This window comes from Lonchura striata, chromosome 17 (assembly GCF_050655825.1).
Source record: "Lonchura striata isolate lonStrDom1 chromosome 17, ASM5065582v1, whole genome shotgun sequence".
NCBI classification, from domain to species: domain Eukaryota; kingdom Metazoa; phylum Chordata; class Aves; order Passeriformes; family Estrildidae; genus Lonchura; species Lonchura striata.
In genome coordinates, this window is record NC_140719.1 from 2,111,639 (window position 1) to 2,128,386 (window position 16,748).

At 59.6% G+C, this 16,748-nt stretch overlaps 3 protein-coding genes across 9 annotated transcripts; all 3 read left to right on the top strand.

The window, feature by feature from the left end:
- Positions 1-497: 497 nt before the first annotated feature.
- On the top strand, positions 498-3,196 carry POLE3 (DNA polymerase epsilon 3, accessory subunit). Of its 6 annotated transcripts, none has more exons than XM_085593737.1 (5): positions 498-619; positions 909-984; positions 1,575-1,660; positions 2,344-2,462; positions 2,934-3,196. In XM_085593737.1, the coding sequence occupies exons 2-5, from the start codon at positions 919-921 to the stop codon at positions 3,092-3,094; spliced, it is 432 nt and encodes a 143-aa protein (XP_085449863.1). In that variant the 5' UTR covers positions 498-619; positions 909-918; the 3' UTR covers positions 3,095-3,196. The 6 variants fall into 6 exon arrangements, with proteins under 6 accessions (XP_085449863.1, XP_085449862.1, XP_021389386.1 ...); XM_085593736.1 differs by having other exon boundaries at positions 498-609; XM_021533711.4 differs by having other exon boundaries at positions 498-527.
- A 2,809-nt stretch (positions 3,197-6,005) lies between these two features.
- Positions 6,006-15,553, top strand: ALAD (aminolevulinate dehydratase). Of its 2 annotated transcripts, none has more exons than XM_021533732.3 (12): positions 6,006-6,099; positions 9,406-9,547; positions 9,724-9,774; positions 10,457-10,553; positions 10,887-11,022; positions 11,436-11,519; positions 11,692-11,780; positions 12,054-12,109; positions 12,774-12,861; positions 13,642-13,728; positions 13,861-13,990; positions 14,069-15,553. In XM_021533732.3, the coding sequence occupies exons 1-12, from the start codon at positions 6,066-6,068 to the stop codon at positions 14,140-14,142; spliced, it is 1,068 nt and encodes a 355-aa protein (XP_021389407.3). In that variant the 5' UTR covers positions 6,006-6,065; the 3' UTR covers positions 14,143-15,553. The 2 variants fall into 2 exon arrangements, with proteins under 2 accessions (XP_021389407.3, XP_085449855.1); XM_085593729.1 differs by lacking the exon at positions 6,006-6,099 and adding an exon at positions 6,154-6,511.
- HDHD3 (haloacid dehalogenase like hydrolase domain containing 3) lies at positions 14,685-15,553 on the top strand. The gene has a single exon (XM_021533733.3). It carries the CDS (start codon positions 14,685-14,687, stop codon positions 15,399-15,401), a length of 717 nt encoding a protein of 238 aa, XP_021389408.3. The 3' UTR covers positions 15,402-15,553.
- Positions 15,554-16,748: the final 1,195 nt, after the last annotated feature.

Consider the following 16,748-nt stretch of genomic DNA (forward strand, 5'->3'; position numbering starts at 1 on the left):
ATCCCCTGCACCTGAACCTGTCCCTGAATCATCCCCTGCACCTGAACCTGTCTCACCACCTACCAATGAACCTGTCCCATCACCCACAGATGAATCCGTCCGTACACCATTCCCTGAACCTGTCCCTGTGCCTTCACCTGAATCTTCATCTATACCTGAACCCATCCCCTCACCTACACCCAAACCCATCCCAGTCCCTTCAGCTACACCTGAATCTGTCCCTGTGCCTTCACCTGAACCTGTCCTCACATTATCACCTACACCCAAACCCATCCCCTCACCTACACCCAAACCCATCCTAGTCCCTTCACCTACACCTGTCCCCGTCCCACCACCTGCACTTGTCCCTACACTTGCACCTACACCTATGCATGCATACATACACCTACAGCCACGCCTGCCCTTTTCCCGTTCCTACGCCTGCCTCTTCTCGCTGTCCCTTGCCTGTCCCCGCCGTCCCTCAGGCCGCGCCGCCATTTCCCGCCGCGGTGCGCGCCGGGAGCGGGCGGGGCGGCGAGCGCGGCTGGGTACGGGCGGGCCGGGCGGCTGAGGGGCCGAGAGGGGCCGAGAGGGACCGTGAGGGGCCCGTGTGCTGAGGGGCCGAGAGAGGTCGTGAGGGGTCCGTGTGCTGAGGGGCCGTGAGGGGCCCGTGTGCTGAGGGGCCGAGAGGGGCCGAGAGGGGCCGTGAGAGGTCGTGAGGGGTCGTGAGGGCCCGTGTGCTGAGGGGCCGTGAGGGGCCGTGAGGGGTCCGTGTGCTGAGGGGCCGAGAGGGGTCCGTGTGCTGAGGGGTCCGTGTGCTGAGGGGCCGTGAGGGGTCCGTGTGCTGAGGGGTCCGTGTGCTGAGGGATCCCCCCGTCCCGCGGGATCCCGCCCAGCCCCGCGCCCCTGACGCCGCGTTTGCCTTGCAGGAGGCCCAGGATGGCGGAGAGACCGGAGGACCTGAACCTGCCCAACGCCGTCATCACCCGCATCATCAAGGAGGCGGTGGGTGCCGGGCCCCACGGGGCCCCGGCCCGCGGGCTCTGCCCTGCGCTGTCCCGCTCGGGTACCGGGGCTGCAGCGCTCGCTGCAGCTCCCGAGCCATGCAGCTGCACCGCTGCAGCTCCCGAGCCACGCGGCTGCACCGCTGCAGCTCGGCAGCAGCGCAGTTCCCGCAGTGGCACTGTGAGAACCAGGCCCCCTGAAACTTCAGCACACGAGTCCATGTCTATATAAAAATCCAGAATAATTCGCTGGGGTTGATTGAGCGCGTGTGCTCTGGAGCTGTGAGGGTTGCCGAGTGGATCTGGGCCTGGCGGGCGTGTCTGGAGCTGGGCAGGCACAGGATGAGTTACCTGAGACAGTGGCCAGACCCCAAACGCCGGAGTCATTGGGCTTGTGCTCAGCTCCGTGCCTTCGAGGGACACATTCCTACTGCCCTTGGCTTCCAGCTGGAAGCAGAGCTCCTGCGACAGCACCCCAGAGCAGTTCCCAGTTCTTCTGAGCCCTCTGAGTGTTTTAACAAACTGACACTTCAATTATGGAGTTTAAGTCGTTTTTAGCAGCTGCTGATAAAAGTTGGATTTGTTTTTCAGCTTCCTGAGGGAGTCAATATTTCCAAAGAAGCCCGGAGCGCGATCTCCCGAGCAGCAAGTGTGTTTGTGCTGTATGCAACATCATGGTAAGGACTTGGTGCAGCAGTCACTGGGGCACTTGATTGATAATTCATTTCTGCTGGCCTGGGGACTCTCTCCCAGTGTTGGTTTTCTGTATTGCCTGTTTATATAAATAAACTAGTCTGCAGGAGGTGGGTTTGGACTGCCCAGAGCAGCCCTTGGGAAGGTAGCTGGGCTCTGGACACAGCCATGTCCCAAAAAAGGGGGGTCCCCAAAAAGAGGGGTCCCAAATTGCCATTAACCTTAGAACGTGGCTGCACAGCCTTCCTGGCAAAGGCAGAGCGCTTGACTCATTTTCAGGCTCTTCATCATGAAGCTGTGTTGGGGCAAGAGCTGCCACAGAGGGCACAGTCACGTTTTTGGGGTGGCTTGGCGTATTCTCTGCAGGCAGTCACTCCTCTAGTGTCAGGGGCTTCTATGGAACCCTAGCCCTTCTAGGGCTCTGTGGAACTGTCACAGCCAAGGCTCAGGCTTTCTCCTCCTGCTTGTAGAAAAGGTCTGTGCAGGCAGAAACTAACCCTGTGGGAAAGCACAGACATTGTAAATAAAAATGTCTCAAACCTCCTTTAGTAAATGGTAAAGAAACCTAAATGTTTAGGGGATGGCTTTTTAAAGTTGCTTATGACTTCAGTAAACGAGATGAAATTGCCAACAGTCCCCAATTACCTCTCTTTTTGGTTCTGCATAGTGCAAATAATTTTGCCATGAAGGGGAAGAGGAAAACCCTGAATGCTGGGGACGTGCTTTCTGCCATGGAGGAGATGGAGTTCCAGAGATTCGTGGCCCCTCTGAAGGAATCCCTGGAAGGTACTGTGCTCCGTGGGTGTCCAGGGACTCTGAGAGGCACCAAGTCCTGTTCTCCTCCAACGCTGGACAAGCAACACTTATTGCCTGTCTTGTTTCTCTTCTCTTTGCCCAGCATCCTACCCTGCAGTTTGCCTGGGGAGTAACTAATGTGCACCTTAACAGGACTGGGATAACATTATTGCACAACTGATGAGGATTGAGAAAGTCTCATCTGCTCTCACTCCCCTATTATGTTTATCTAAGGAAAGCCGTAGGTGCTGCCTGTAAATGTGACCTGCGTCCTTTTCAGCATTTTTCTGCTGAAATTTAACCTGATTTCCTATGGAGCTGCTCAGCACAGCTCAGCTCGTAGGGTGAGTTGTGCTCTGAGTTCCCTGCTCCCCTCAAAGCCAGGAGAGCAAGTGGACGTTGGGCCTCAGCCACTGACCTGTCCATGCCAGCGCCAAGCCCTCACTGTTCCCTCTCCTCCAGTTTACAGGCGTGAGCAGAAAGGAAAGAAGGAGGCCAGGAAAGATAAAGACAAGAAGGCAGACTCGGAGGAGCAAGATAAGAGCCGAGAGGAGGACAATGATGAGGATGATGAAAGGATGGAGGAGGAAGAACAAAACGATGAGGAAGAGGTGGATAACTGAGCTCGCTCGTGGGCAAGGGCTGGGGTGTGCTCAGAGGGATGTAAACGCTGTAAATCGACCGTGCTGCATCCCCTCGTGTATCCATTAGAGCTTTGTACTGCCCCTCTGTGGCCTGTACTTTGTAAAGGACTCGTGCTGAAGCTTTTTCCGTGGCAGGGTGGCTCCTCCCTGTGCCTGGGGGCCTTTGGCCCTCCCCAGGCTCTGGGCAGGCACTTCCGGGGCTTTTGATGCTGGGCTGGCTCTGAAAGAGAGGAAAAAGGAACTGGTGGGTGCTCAGTGCAGAAACTGGCCAGGAGAAAGACTCCTGATTTTGAGGGGCTGAATGCAGTAGATCATTCAGAGATCACTTCTGGGGTGTAGAATGTAGGTGATGATGTCCAGAGGCTTGGAAGCTGCACACTGAAGCTTTTGATCCAATTGAGTTGTTTTTTTCCCTTTGTTTCCTTGCATCCTGGCTGTGCCTTCTCTCCCTGCTGTACTGTGACAGTGACACTGTGTCCTCCAGCCTCAGCAGCAGCACAGGGTGGCTGTACAGTGACGAGTTCACTCACTGACTCACCCAAACTAACCCAAATCCGAAAAACACACAGTGATCTCGGGGTAAATGGTACACTGAAAGTGTCTTTGAGAGCCCTGAGAGACAAGGACGAGATTGACTTAAAATCTGAAGCACAAGGTGGGGGGTAAAATGGGGAGCAAGGCTGAAAACAGGTGGCTTTGTGCAGTGCTGGGGGTGGGACAGGTCAGTGGTGGCACTGGGGTCTCACCTGCCCCCCTGCAGCAGCAGCTCCTGCAGCAAGCTGAGATGTGCTAGAGCAGAGTGGTGAATTGTGGTGGTTGTCTTTTCCACTTTTCCCAGTTGGGATGAGCTAATTCCACCCACGGTCCCTCTGTAGCCTTTGCTGGTCATTCCAGGGACACGGATGCCTCTGGGAGGGCAGCAGGGGCAGGGTGTGCCCACCCAGGGGGCCCATGTGGTTTCACAAAAGGCTCCTGCAAGAAGGAAGGCTTGAGAGAAGCTTTTGGTATCCCTTGTGTGAGTGTAGGTTTGTGCTTTTCCACTTGATCTCTTAGTTCTGATGCCTTTCTCCCCCAGAAAGTTTTGGATACATTTAAAACCCCCAGGTTTTGATGATGTGCAGTTTTAAAATGGCACTTGTGAGGAATCCTGGATCCTTTCCACCAACAAAATGGTGGCAGCTACCCACAAGAACCACCCTGCCTTCCTGCTGTCCTGGCACGCTGCATTTTCACACGCACACAAGCCCAGCCTCTGAAAAGAACTGAACCAACACAGATTTTCTGCTGTCTAGTTTCTGCTGGCATTCAGTCAGGCTGTGGAAAGCCTGAGCTGATGATGTGTTCCCCACCTTCCAGCTCTTTTCCTCTCTTTTTTTTTTTTCCTTTCTCTTCAGCACATATCTGGGGTGTATATTCCAGAAGGGAATGAGATCTAAATAAAAGCCAGATTTTTTTTTTTTTACAGAAATGGGAGTCTCGTATTTCAGTCAGTTATAAAATGAGCAGGTTGTGGTTGCATAAGTGGGATGGGAGCAGTAGTTTCTGGAGCAGCTGACATGGAGGAGGATGAGGGGAGGATGAAGGCTGCTGCAGCCTGGCCTCCGTGCGAGAGGAGGGGGGGACTATGGAACGAAGGAGGGGATTTCCAGGTCACTGATGTTTGCTGGGGGAAGGAGCTAACAGCTCCCCCTCGCTCCAGGCAGAGGTTCCCGGCTGGGGGGAGGGTCCAGGATCTGGATCCAGGGTTTCTGCACCGGAGCAAGCCAGGGAATGATGCTTTGGTGGGGGAGCTGCAGAATGTCCTGCACTAAATCTGATCCAGGCATCTCCCCTGCTCTGAGAGACCAGGGCAGGGGTCTGGGCTTCCTTGGGCTGGGCAGGCCCCCAGCACCCCAAAACCCAGCTCCAGGTGCCTCTGCAGCACCCCAAACCCTGCTCCACACCACCACAGCCTCTCAGCCATGCTCCTTAAACCAAACACTGCAGCACTCCAAACCCTCACAGCGCCCAATGCCTGTCACAGCCACTCTGGAATCCTGAAACCTGGCTCCAGGTCCTCTCACAGCACCCTGGAACTGGACTGCATAGGCCTCCAGCACCCTAAAACCCTGCTCCATGCCTCCCTCAGCACCCCAAAACCTGACTCTGGGTCCTGCAGCACCCCAGAGCTTTGCTCCAACCTCCATGAACCCCCAAAACTTGCCTTCTGGTCCCCCTAGCACCCCAAAACCCTGCTCCATGCCCCCCAGAACCCCAAAACCTGGCTCCGAGTCCCCCTTCAGCACCCCCAAACCTGGCTCCAGGTGCCCCTACAGCACCCCGGAACTGCAATGCTTGGCCCCAGCACCCAGAGCCTGCCCCCTGCACCCGCAGCACCCCGAGGCCGTGCCTCCCCATGTCCCCCCGAGCCCATCCCCGCTGAGACCCCAAATCCCGCTGAGACCCCAAATCCCGCTCAGACCCCAAACTCCCGCTGAGACCCCAAACCCCCGCTGAGACCCCAAATCCCCGCTCAGATGCCAAATCCCCGCTGAGACCCCAAACCCCCGCTCAGACCCCAAACCCCCGCTCAGACCCCAAATCCCCGCTGAGACCCCAAATCCCCGCTGAGACCCCAAATCCCCGCTGAGACCCCAAACCCCCGCTCAGTCCCCAAACCCCCGCTCAGTCCCCAAATCCCCTCTCAGACCCCAAATCCCCGCTGAGACCCCAAACCCCCTCTCAGATCCCAAATCCCCGCTGAGACCCCAAACCCCCGCTCAGTCCCCAAATCCCGCTCAGACCCCAAATCCCCTCTCAGACCCCAAATCCCCTCTCAGACCCCAAATCCCCTCTCCGCCATCGCCCGCTTCCTCCCGCGCCGCCTTTCCCGCGCTCGGCCGCGAGACTTCCCGCCAGCCCCTCCGCGCGGGCGGGGCTATGCTGATTAGGGGCGGGGTTATGCAAATCGATGACACTCGCACGGCCGGAGCGGACGGCGATCGGTGAGTGCCGGGACCGGGACCGGGAAGGGGACCGGGACCAGGACTAGGACCAGGCACCGGAGGTGGGGCCGCGGTGTCCGCCCCTCCTCCGGTCCCCGACCTCGGCCCCTTGCAGGGCTGCCGGGGAATGACTCCAGAGACGGGACCCGGCCGCGCTTGGGTGCAGGCAGGAAGGGCAGCCCCGGATAACGCAGCAAGGACAACCGGGGTTTTGTTCGGGTTTGCTCCGGGTTTGCGCCGTTTTTGCTCGGTAACCGTGCCAGCGGCGGGGGACGCACCGAGCAGCGTGTGATGCTGCGAGCTGGCGTCGGTCGTGAGCTCTCGCTTGTCCTGGGGTGTAACTCCAAACCCCTGAGCATCCCCGTTCCCGTCCTGGAGCGGAAAACCTGCCCTAACAGCTCGACTTTCCTAGGTAGCTCTTAATTAACCCTGTAATAGTTTGGCCTTGGTTAGTGGCTGTTAATTAACCCACAGCTGCGTTGTCTGCCCGGAGAACTCCACTTTCCTAGAACCCCCGATCCGTCCCCAGCTGGGATTTTGGGAGCTTGCATGTCCCTGAGATTCAGCTAAATAGTTGAGCTCACGGCTGGGGCCACGTGTGTTGTGTGTCCTGAAATGCTGGGACGCCTCTTGCTGCCAAGATGAGGGAACAAACCCTCCCAGCTCGTGGGGGGCTGTCGGGAGCCGCCGCAGCGCCGGGTCTGCGTCCCGCCCGTCCCCGAAAATTGTCCCGTCAGTGCCGAGGGCCGGCGTGTGCCGGGTTCTCCCATCGGGAAGTTGCTTTCCGTCCCTCGAGAGCAGCGAGGCACCCGGGCAGTGCCGCGGGCACGGGCTGGGCACAGCTGCGGGTTCGGGTGCTCGGCTTTGGACAGGTCCCGGTGGAAGGAGCAAAGGTGAAGCCGCTCTGCTGCCGACCTGTCCTTGAATTCCTCCGCTGTGCGCGGAGCAGAGAGCTTTAGAAAGACAGGTTTGAGCCTTGGATGTTGGGGAAAGGCTGATTTGCTCTGCCGGGACCTCGTGGGGAGCAGCCCCAGCCCAGGGCGCAGCGGGTGGCGCAATGTCCCCATGGCACATTCCCGCAGCCTCGCTTCGCGCTCCTGCCCTCCTTCCCGATGTGTCCGCCTGTGCCACCCCGGTGCCCTGCGTGGGCAGCAGCTTGGCCTGGACGTGGGGCTGGGAAGGAGGACCCGGCCCGGCAGCCCGGGACACACCCGTGCCGCTCTTATCTTGGCACTGCAATCCCACCCGGTGCCGTCTCCTCCTCGCTCCGGAGCGCGGTTCTGGAGCTGTGGCCTCTATCTGTCCCATCCAGTCAGGTGACTCTGGTCCCACCCGGCCTCCTCCCCTCCCTCTGGTGGGATTAATTGTTTAAAACATTTTTTGGATTCTCGAGGTGGGTTTTGTTCACTGAGCCCTTTGTTTGCCAGTCCTGCCTGGAGCCAGGCGCCCGCTGGAGCTGCCAGCTCCGGTTCACCCGAGGGCTGTCCCCTTCCCTGGAGTGAGGCCTGGGGCAGCAGCGTTCCAAGGGCTAAAAATGGCTTGCCAAGGGATGCCATGATGCTGCCAGCATGCCTGTCAACTGCTCTGTATCCCCCACGAGCACCACCTGATGGTTTTATTCAGGGTTTTTATATGTGTAAGCCTCTCACCAAGAGGGGCCTTTCCTGATGCCCAAGCAGAAGTGATTCCTTGGGGTATGAGAGGCTCAGTTCCAGCCCTGGATTGAACACAAATTCCCCTTTGTTCCAAGTGTCCTGTGTACTGGGGTGCTCTGACAGAGTTTGGCTCCATATTAGAAGATCTTGAGAGTCTTGAGTGTGTAAAATAAGTGAAACACTTCATATTAAAGGTTTTCTAGAAGAACTGAGCCATCTCCCAGCTCTATTACTGGCTGGTGTCATGGGTGCTGGTGTAAAACTTCGTCCCCTGGATTCTGTGCTGAGAGCTGGAGCTGTGCCTCCAAAGGGACTGTGATCCCACTCTGTTCTCCAGAGGGAGTTTGGATGCAGGCTGGGGGTCAGAGAGGTTTACTGCCTGGAGAATCCCTCCTGGGATGGACCAAGGCTGCTCCCCTGAGAGAGTTCCCATCCTCCTGCTGCTCCTTCTCCATAGGGAAGCCCTGCCCTGGCCAGGATACTCACAGGCATCCACCTGCTCTTTCAGAATCCCATCTCAGCTCTGCTCCTGCCCACCTCCCTCAGGCTCAGCTCCCAAAAACCCACATTCTTCAGCAGGAACTTTGTCTCCTAGGGCACCCAAGCTCCTCTGTACAGGCCGTTCAGGGGATGTGGCCCTGTGTGAGCAGCCAGAAGTCCTTGGAGCTGCTGTGCACAAACAGTCCCTTGTTGGGGTCGTGCAGCTGTTCCTCTGCACGGCAGCCAAGCACCTCATCCCAGGAGAGCTCCCTTCCCACGGCTCCTTCATCACATCCACCAGCAGCATGGTGGTGGGAATTGAGCCCTCATGGAAATGTAATTCTTAATGGGCTGATCACAGATTTATTACTAGATCTGCTAGAGAATAAAACATTGCTACACAAGAAGCTTCAGCCATGAGATAGTAATGATTGATTTATGTGTGAATTTTGTTCTCTGAAATTTGAATTTTGAAATCTGAATCTCTGAAATCAGTTTTGCCCAACCGCACAGTTTTCTTTACCCAGCAGTAAGTGGCCACTGGTGTTGTGCAACTGTGAGAGTTGTGTGAGAGCTTTAGAGCCCTGGATGGTTGCATGCCTGTCTCCAGTGCCCCTGGAGGTGCCCCTCTTCTGTAACTGCACCTTCACACTGCAGCCATAAATATGTGGTGCTGCACAGAATCATGGAATGGTGTGGGCTGGAAGGAACCTTAAAGAATCACACAGAGCAGCTCTGTATCTTCTCCGAAAACTGTATCTATACAAAAAATGTGTCACACAATTTCTCAGCACTAAGGAAAAGTAAAGTGAATGAAGAATGACCCTCTTGGGGCTCAGGGAAAGGAACCTGCGGAGGGTGAACATGATTCTGCTGGGGAGGTTGTCAGGGGCTGGAAATGGGGGGTTTCATACACAGGACTGGGAAGTTTGTGGGGAGGAGTCACTGATACCCCTGTTAATGGGAAGGGCCGTGCTGTGACTGCTGATGGGGGTCCTGCAGCACCCGAGGGTGCCCGGGGTAGGTGGGGTGGAGCTGCCTGGGCTGCAGCTCATGGCCTGTCATGGGACAGGATCAGTCCTGCTGTGGCTGCCTGGGTCCCAGCCCCTCCTCACATGTGCCAAGAGCAGCAGCTCACCAGGGCCCCCGCTGGTTTGTTTTGTTGTTCCAGAGTCTCCTTCCCTGACAGCAGAGCCCACCATGCAGGCAGACTCCGTTCTCCACAGTGGATACTTCCACCCCGTGCTGCGCTCCTGGCAGTGCACAGCCACCACCTTCGATGCCTCCAACCTCATCTACCCCATCTTTGTCACGTGAGTGAGCCCCAGCTCTCGGGTGAGGGATGGACCCGGCTCAGGGTGTCTGGCTGGGCCCATCCCTGCAGCCCCTCAGCTCTTAAACAGGTTCAGAGTTCCTGTGGACAAATCTGGGAGAGAGGCTTCCTTCTCCCACTGAGTGCTCACGTCTCTGTCCCATCCACCTCCCACAGTGACAGCCCTGATGCCGTGGAGCCAATTCCCAGCCTTCCTGGACAAGCCAGGTATGAATCCAGCCCTGTGTCTGGGGAGGGTTCATTTATGCCCCGAGCATGAGCCAGGGAGAGGCTTCCAACCCTCTGGCTCCTGCTTTGGAGATCTCCAGCATCAGACAAGGTGGGAACGTTCATCCACTAAGGGAGTGGAGGGAATCACGCAGGGAATGCTGGAAAAGTGTCAGTACTGGGAGGGACAGCACCAGGGTCTGGCTGTGTCCCAGAGCACTCCCAGGCTGTGTGGGCTGGGCACACAGGGAGGCTGGAAGTGAACAGGGTTTCCAACAGCAGCCAGAAAACCTCTGCAAGGATGTGGGATCTGGTCCTGCACTGGGTCCCACTGGACTGGCAGCTTCCCTCTGCATCTGCTGCACATTAGCAGGGCTTTGGGCAGGGGTGCTGTGTTGGGAAAGGGGGCTGGAGCTGCACCATGGACACCAAGATAAAGGATCCAAGGGCAGGGCATGCCCATCCCTCCAGAGCAGTGTCCATGCTGGGCAGATAGTGCTCCTGGAGCCCCAGATAAGGGCTCAGATTGTTCCTCCCAGTGTTCAGGCAACACCTCCCCTGTACCTCCAGCCACTGCCTGGTGATGCTGGATTGCTGACAGGGCAGCAGCCCAGCCCCAGGGCAGCTCTCCCCACGGAGCAGGTCTGGGTGCCTGGCAGCTGCTTCCCTTTGCCCTGCTCAGGTATGGAGTGAACAAGCTGGAGGGGATGCTGCGGCCCCTTGTCGAAGACGGCCTCAAGTGTGTGCTCATCTTTGGGGTGCCCAGCAAGGTCCACAAGGTCAGTGCACGTGTGTGGGGGTGCTGGGATAGCCACAGGGCTGTCAGAGCAATCTGGGGGTGGTCTCCTGATCAAACAGGAGCAGTTCAGGGTCTCTGGCTGGCATAGGATGGGATACTGCAGAGACACCCAGAGAGTCCCCAGAGCTCTGCAGGTGGTCCCAAAACCTGTTCTAGCTGCCCATCACCCTTTTTCCTCAGTGGGATCTGACCATCCAGCCTTACAGGGTGTCACAGTTACAGTTCAGGAAATGCTTCCTGGGCAGAGCTGCTGCCACGGAGGAGCCGGTGGGAAGTGTCAGCTGCACATGCTGAGGTGTTTCTGTCCTCACAGGATGAGAGAGGCTCTGCTGCTGATGCTGAGGGCACTCCTGCCATCCAGGCCATCAGGAAGATCAGCTCCACCTTCCCAGAGCTGCTGATTGCCTGCGATGTCTGCCTGTGCCCTTACACCTCACATGGGCACTGTGGTGAGCATGGGCCGTGGGGCTGGGCTGTGCTCTGGGCATTCTCCTGCCTTTGGGATTTGCCATTTTCTGCTGAGGGTCTGGCCAGCTCCTGCTCTAAGACTTGGCTTCTCTGTACTGCTGTAGTTGAGCCTGGGTGATCTCTCCTAGGTTTTGGCCAGGGGGTGGGAGGCACGGGTGGTTCAGGCCCTCCCTCAGGCCCCTGAGTCTGAGCATCCCTCTGTGTCCCCCATCTTTGCCTTCCCTTCCCTGGAGCACCCACATGCTGTGTCCAGCTCCCAGTGGACTCCTGGTCCTTATCTACCTCCCTTAATGCATCAAGTTCCCCACTGCTGTTCTGAGCATCTCCTCAGCTTGTCCCCAGAGCCACACTCCCCTGGGACTGAGGGACGTGTAACCCCAGGTTTGTCTCCCAGGCATCCTGCGTGAAGATGGCACCATCCAGAACGAGCTCAGCTGCCAGCGGCTGGCAGAGGTGGCGCTGGCTTATGCCAAAGCAGGTGGGGAGCCCCCGGCAGTGACACCCCAGTTTGGCTCTCACAGAACTGCCCCTCTCTGGCTTTGGGCAGACCCAAAAGCAGACTGGGCCTGGCTCCAACTGGGAGCGTTCCCCTGCCCTGTTCAGGCAGCACCCAGTGCTTCCCAACATCCCTGTCCTGTCTGTCCCTGCAGGCTGCCACATCGTGGCCCCCTCGGACATGATGGATGGGCGCATTGCAGCCATAAAGCAGGCACTGATCTCCAACGATCTGGGCAACAAGGTGAGCCAGGGACCTGTGTGTGCCACAGCCACGAGCCACCCCCACAGCTGGGACAGGGCAAGTGGCAGGAGGGGCAAACCCCCCCTTGGTGCCATGGGCATTGCCCTGCCCTGGCACACACATTCCCCTTGGCTGGAGGGGAATGCCCAGGCGTGGTGAGGGGCCAGATGTCTGGCAGGGGGAAGGTAAAGCTGTGGGAGGGAATCTCTCCTGTCCCAGCACTGGGATGTGGCCCTGAGCTCACAGCCCTCACAGCCTCGCTCTGCCCTCCAGGTCTCAGTGATGAGCTACAGCGCCAAGTTTGCTTCCTGCTTCTACGGCCCCTTCAGGTGGGTCTGTCCCCCAGCCAGGTGTGCCCAGCTGGGGCCAGGATGGCTGGGAGTGCATTCCCAGGGAGTTACTTGGGAAAGGGGCTTGCCCAGAGCTGGGCTGTACGTGGAGCCACACTGGTCACTTTGCAGCACCCTACTCCTACTTCTCCGTGCAAAAAGGAGACAAATGTCCAGGAGAGGCTGGCTGGCGGCAAGGTCACTGAAGGGTGATCTTCCACCCCAACCCTTCACCTGCTCAGGTGCTGGTGGCAAGGCAGGTAGTGAGGGAGCTGCCTGCAGCTTCCAGGAGCACTTAGGAGTCACAGGAGTCAGTGTTGTCCCCCAGGGCAACTTCAGGGACAAGCCTCAGCTTAGTCAGCTGTTAGACCTTGTCCCAAGAACAGCCTGACCCTGGCAGGGTATCCCCAAGGAACCTACCTTGGAAAAGAGCCTGACACAATTTTACCCAGACTTTGGGCTGTGGATGTTGAAACAGCTCCCAGGGCCAGCCTGGGCCTGTAGGACCTCCCAGAGCAATCCCTGGGTGCTCAAGTGTGTCGGGAGTGCCCCCTTGGCCTGGCTCAGTGGCTCAGATGCTTGTCCTGGCCTGTCCTCATGTTTCTGGAGCTGTACGAGGTGGAAGGCGGGGGTTCCTCACCCCCTGCCCTCTGCCCCTCTGCAGGGATGCAGCGCTGTCCAAACCTGCCTTCGGGGACCGGCGCTGTTACCAGCTGCCCCCGGGCGCCCGCGGGCTGGCCGTGCGCGCTGTGGTGAGTGTGGCTGTGGGGTGGGACACCTCAGTGGGGTGAGTGTGGCTGTGGGGTGGGACACCCTCAGTGGGGTGAGGGTGCACTGTGGGGTGGGACACCTCAGTGGGGTGAGGGTGGGCTGTGGGGTGGGACACCTCAGTGGGGTGAGGGTGGGCTGTGGGGTAGAACACCCTCAGTGGGGTGAGTGTGGGCTGTGGGGTGGGACACCCTCAGTGGGGCGAGTGTGGCTGTGGGGTGGGACACCTCAGTGGGGTGAGGGTGGGCTGTGGGGTGGGACACCTCAGTGGGGTGAGGGTGCACTGTGGGGTAGAACACCCTCAGTGGGGTGAGTGTGCGCTGTGGGGTGGGTGGGACACCCTCAGTGGGGTGAGGGTGGGCTGTGGGGTTATGCCTGTGGGGTGGGACACCTTCACAGGGGGCCTGGGTGATTGCACCCCGCAGGGCTTGGGGCAAGCAAGAAGTTGGGAGGCAAATGGCCACGGGTGTTCCCCTTCCATGAGGCAAAGACGAGGCCTGGGCAGAGCCGGTCCCAGTGCGTGCCCGAGGACTGAGCACTAGGAGAGTGCAGTTGCTGTCCCCATGCCCTGCTGTGCCTTGGGGTGTCCGTGCAGGGACACGAAGCCATCAGCTCTCCCCAGGCACCACGTGCATGGCGAGGGGAGCACCGGCCACCTTGGCCATGAGGGGCTCACAGCCTCCTGTGTCTCCTGGGGAAAACCACCACGGCTCCAAACTCCTGGGCAAAACCAAGCTGTTCTTGTCCCCGCGCTGCCGCGGCAGGACCGGGACGTGCGGGAGGGCGCGGACATGCTGATGGTGAAGCCGGGGATGCCCTACCTGGACCTCGTGAGGGATGTCAAGGCTCGGGTGAGGCCCGGCGGGCAGGGAGGGCTCTGGGCGGGGGCTGTGGGTCTGTGCGCCGGGACAGAAGGGTTCTGCGGGCGCTGGGGCAGCGCGGGTGTGCGGGGGGCCGTCCCCGGCGCTGACCCGCTCCCGCAGCACCCCACGCACCCGCTGGCCGTGTACCACGTCTCGGGGGAGTTCGCCATGCTGTGGCACGGGGCGCAGGCCGGCGCCTTCAGCCTGGAGGCGGCGGTGCAGGAGGCGATCACGGCCTTCAGGCGCGCAGGTGAGCCTGCGACCCCCTGTCCCCCTCGCCATCCCCCGTGTCCCCCCGGGCTGGCTCCAGCGTCTCGTCTCTCCGCAGGGGCCGACATCATCATCACCTACTTCACACCGCAGCTGCTGCGCTGGCTGCGGGAGGCGGCGGGCCGGCACTGAGCGCGGCCATGGAGCCGGGGCGGGAATTCCGGGATGGGCGGGAATTCGGGGATGGGCGGGAATTCCGGGAGGGGCGGGAATTCGGGGATGGGCGGGTTCTCCGGGAGGGGCGGCGCTTCCGGGCAGCGGCGCCGGTGGGCCCTGGCACCGCGTGTCCCCGCAGCGCCGCGCACCGGGAGCTCGGCCCGGTGAGCGCCCCGCACCTCCGGGACCCGCGGGGACACCGCGAGTCTGCGCGCACGTTCCGGCGGGGCTGCCGCCCCGGACACCCCGGCCGTGCCCTTGACCCCAGCCCCGGTGCCCCAGCTCGCCCCGGCTGCGCACCCACGTGGGGAGTGTCGCTGCCCCGGCCTGGCAGACTTTGCCCCTGGGACTCGGAGCAGGGTTTGCCGGCCCTGCCGCTTCTGTGCTGACCCTGCCCTGAGCCCTGCCGCAGGGACACCGACGCTCGTACTGAGGCGGACAGAAGGCCGGGGTGCCCGCAGCGCTGTGATGTGACGGGCGCCGCGGGGCTCGGCGGTGTGCCCGGCGCTGCCGAGGCCATGCTCAGGCTGCGCCTGCTGACGTGGGACGTGAAGGACACGCTGCTGCGGCTGCGGCAGCCCGTGGGCCAGAGCTACGCGGCCGCGGCCCGGGCCCAGGGGCTGCAGGTGCAGCCCGAGGCCCTGGGGCGCTCCTTCCGGGAGGTGTACGGAGCCCAGAGCCGGCGCTTCCCCAACTACGGCCACGGCCAGGGGCTCAGCTCCCGGCAGTGGTGGCTGGATGTTGTCAAACAGAGCTTCAGGCTCTCGGGCGTGCAGGACGAGGCAGCCCTGACGAAGCTGGCAGAAAAGCTCTACCGCGACTACTGCAGCCCCAGCAACTGGGAGGTGCTGCCGGGAGCCGCCGAGACCCTGAGCCGGTGCCGCCAGCTCGGCTTCCGCATGGGAGTGGTGTCCAACTTCGACAGCCGGCTGGAAGCCATCCTCTCGCAGTGCAACCTGCGGCACCACTTCCAGTTCGTGCTCACCTCCGAGGCCGCGGGCTTCGCCAAGCCGGACGGGAGGATCTTCGAGCAGGCGCTGCGGCTCGGCGGGGCCCGGCCCGAGCAGGCGGCTCACATCGGCGATGACTACAGCCGGGATTACCGGGCAGCCCGGGCCGCGGGCATGCACAGCTTCCTGCTGCGGGCGGCCGGGCACGGCGAGGCGCCGGAGGTGCCCCCCGAGCACGTCCTGCCCACGCTCAGCCACCTCCTGGCTCGCATCGAGAAGGAGTAGCTGCGCTTCGGAGGGGTCCCGTGCTGCTGCCGAGCGCTGAACTGTCCTGACATGAGATTTCTTGCTGCCATGTGGGCAGGGAAGAGCAGCAAGTCTGAGCTACCCTATGGAGCAGGAGTTGTGTTCATGTAATAAAACATTTCTGATGCCCAGCAGTGGAGCAGATGTGTTTCGTGGCTCTAAAAACACCACAGAAGAGGGTCAGCTGTGGTGTCTTCCGCTAGAAGGGCTGGGACTGGGTCGCTCCAGAGGCCGATTCTGGCAGGAAATGGAGGCAGATACTGAGGTTTATCCCTTCTCAGTCACCCCAGGGACAGGCCCAAAAATCCCCCAGTGCAAATGGTGACCCTGCCCACACAGAGCACCCAGGACACCCCTGCCCAGGCCCTGCACCCTCAGTGTACCCCACCTTTGGCACCTCACCAACATCCCCCCGCTTCCCAACAGCAGACGGCAGGCAGGAGGTGCCTGCAGGTCTCCTGCTGTGGGCAGGAGCTAGGCAATTTCACTTAATGAGCTGCCAATTAACTAACTTTACTGATTTGGGTAGTGAGAAATAAAAATGATCCTTTAAAGATGATTTTAAACCCCTTTCTCTGGCTCAACTCCAGGCCTACACCTCTTCTCCCTGCCTGCTGCCATCAGCTCCCCATGTTTGCAGCATGTTACACTCAAACCCCACTCCCTTGGGACACTCGGTTTTGGTTTCTTTCTGCTGGTCTTTCTTTGTTCCTCTGCCTGGACATGGCCACAGCCCTCAGCAGTGCCCTGTCCCAGCACGGCTCCCCCATAGGGGACAGCCCCCTGCACTGTCCCTGCTCTGCAGTGGGGTAGCTCCTCCCAAAAGAGTCTCCAGCTGTGTCCCAATCGGGGAATCACAGAATCATTTAGGTTGGAAAAGACCTTTAGGATTGAGTCCAACTGTTCCCCCAACACTGCTTAGGCCACCATTAAACCATGTCCTCAAGTGCCACATCCACAAAACCTTTCAAACCCCTCCAGAGATGGTGATTCCATCGCTGCCTTGGGCACTGTGCCAGGGCCTGACTACCCTTCCAGTTAAGAAATTTTCTCCATGATCCAATCTAAATCTCTCCTGGCACAACTTGAAGCCATTTCCTCTTGTCCTTTCACAGTTGCCTGGGAACAGAGCCTGACCACCCCTGGCTCCACACTCCTGTCAAGGAGTTGTAGGGCACAGTATGTACCTTTCCATGGGCATCCCCCCTGCCACTTCTCCATACATATCTGTCACTATTTCTCCTCTTTTTTCCAGCCCACCAGGAGACTGGAAAGCTGCCTTTGGTGGGGCAGAAATCAAACAATTCACCTAGAAGCAGCTGGCCC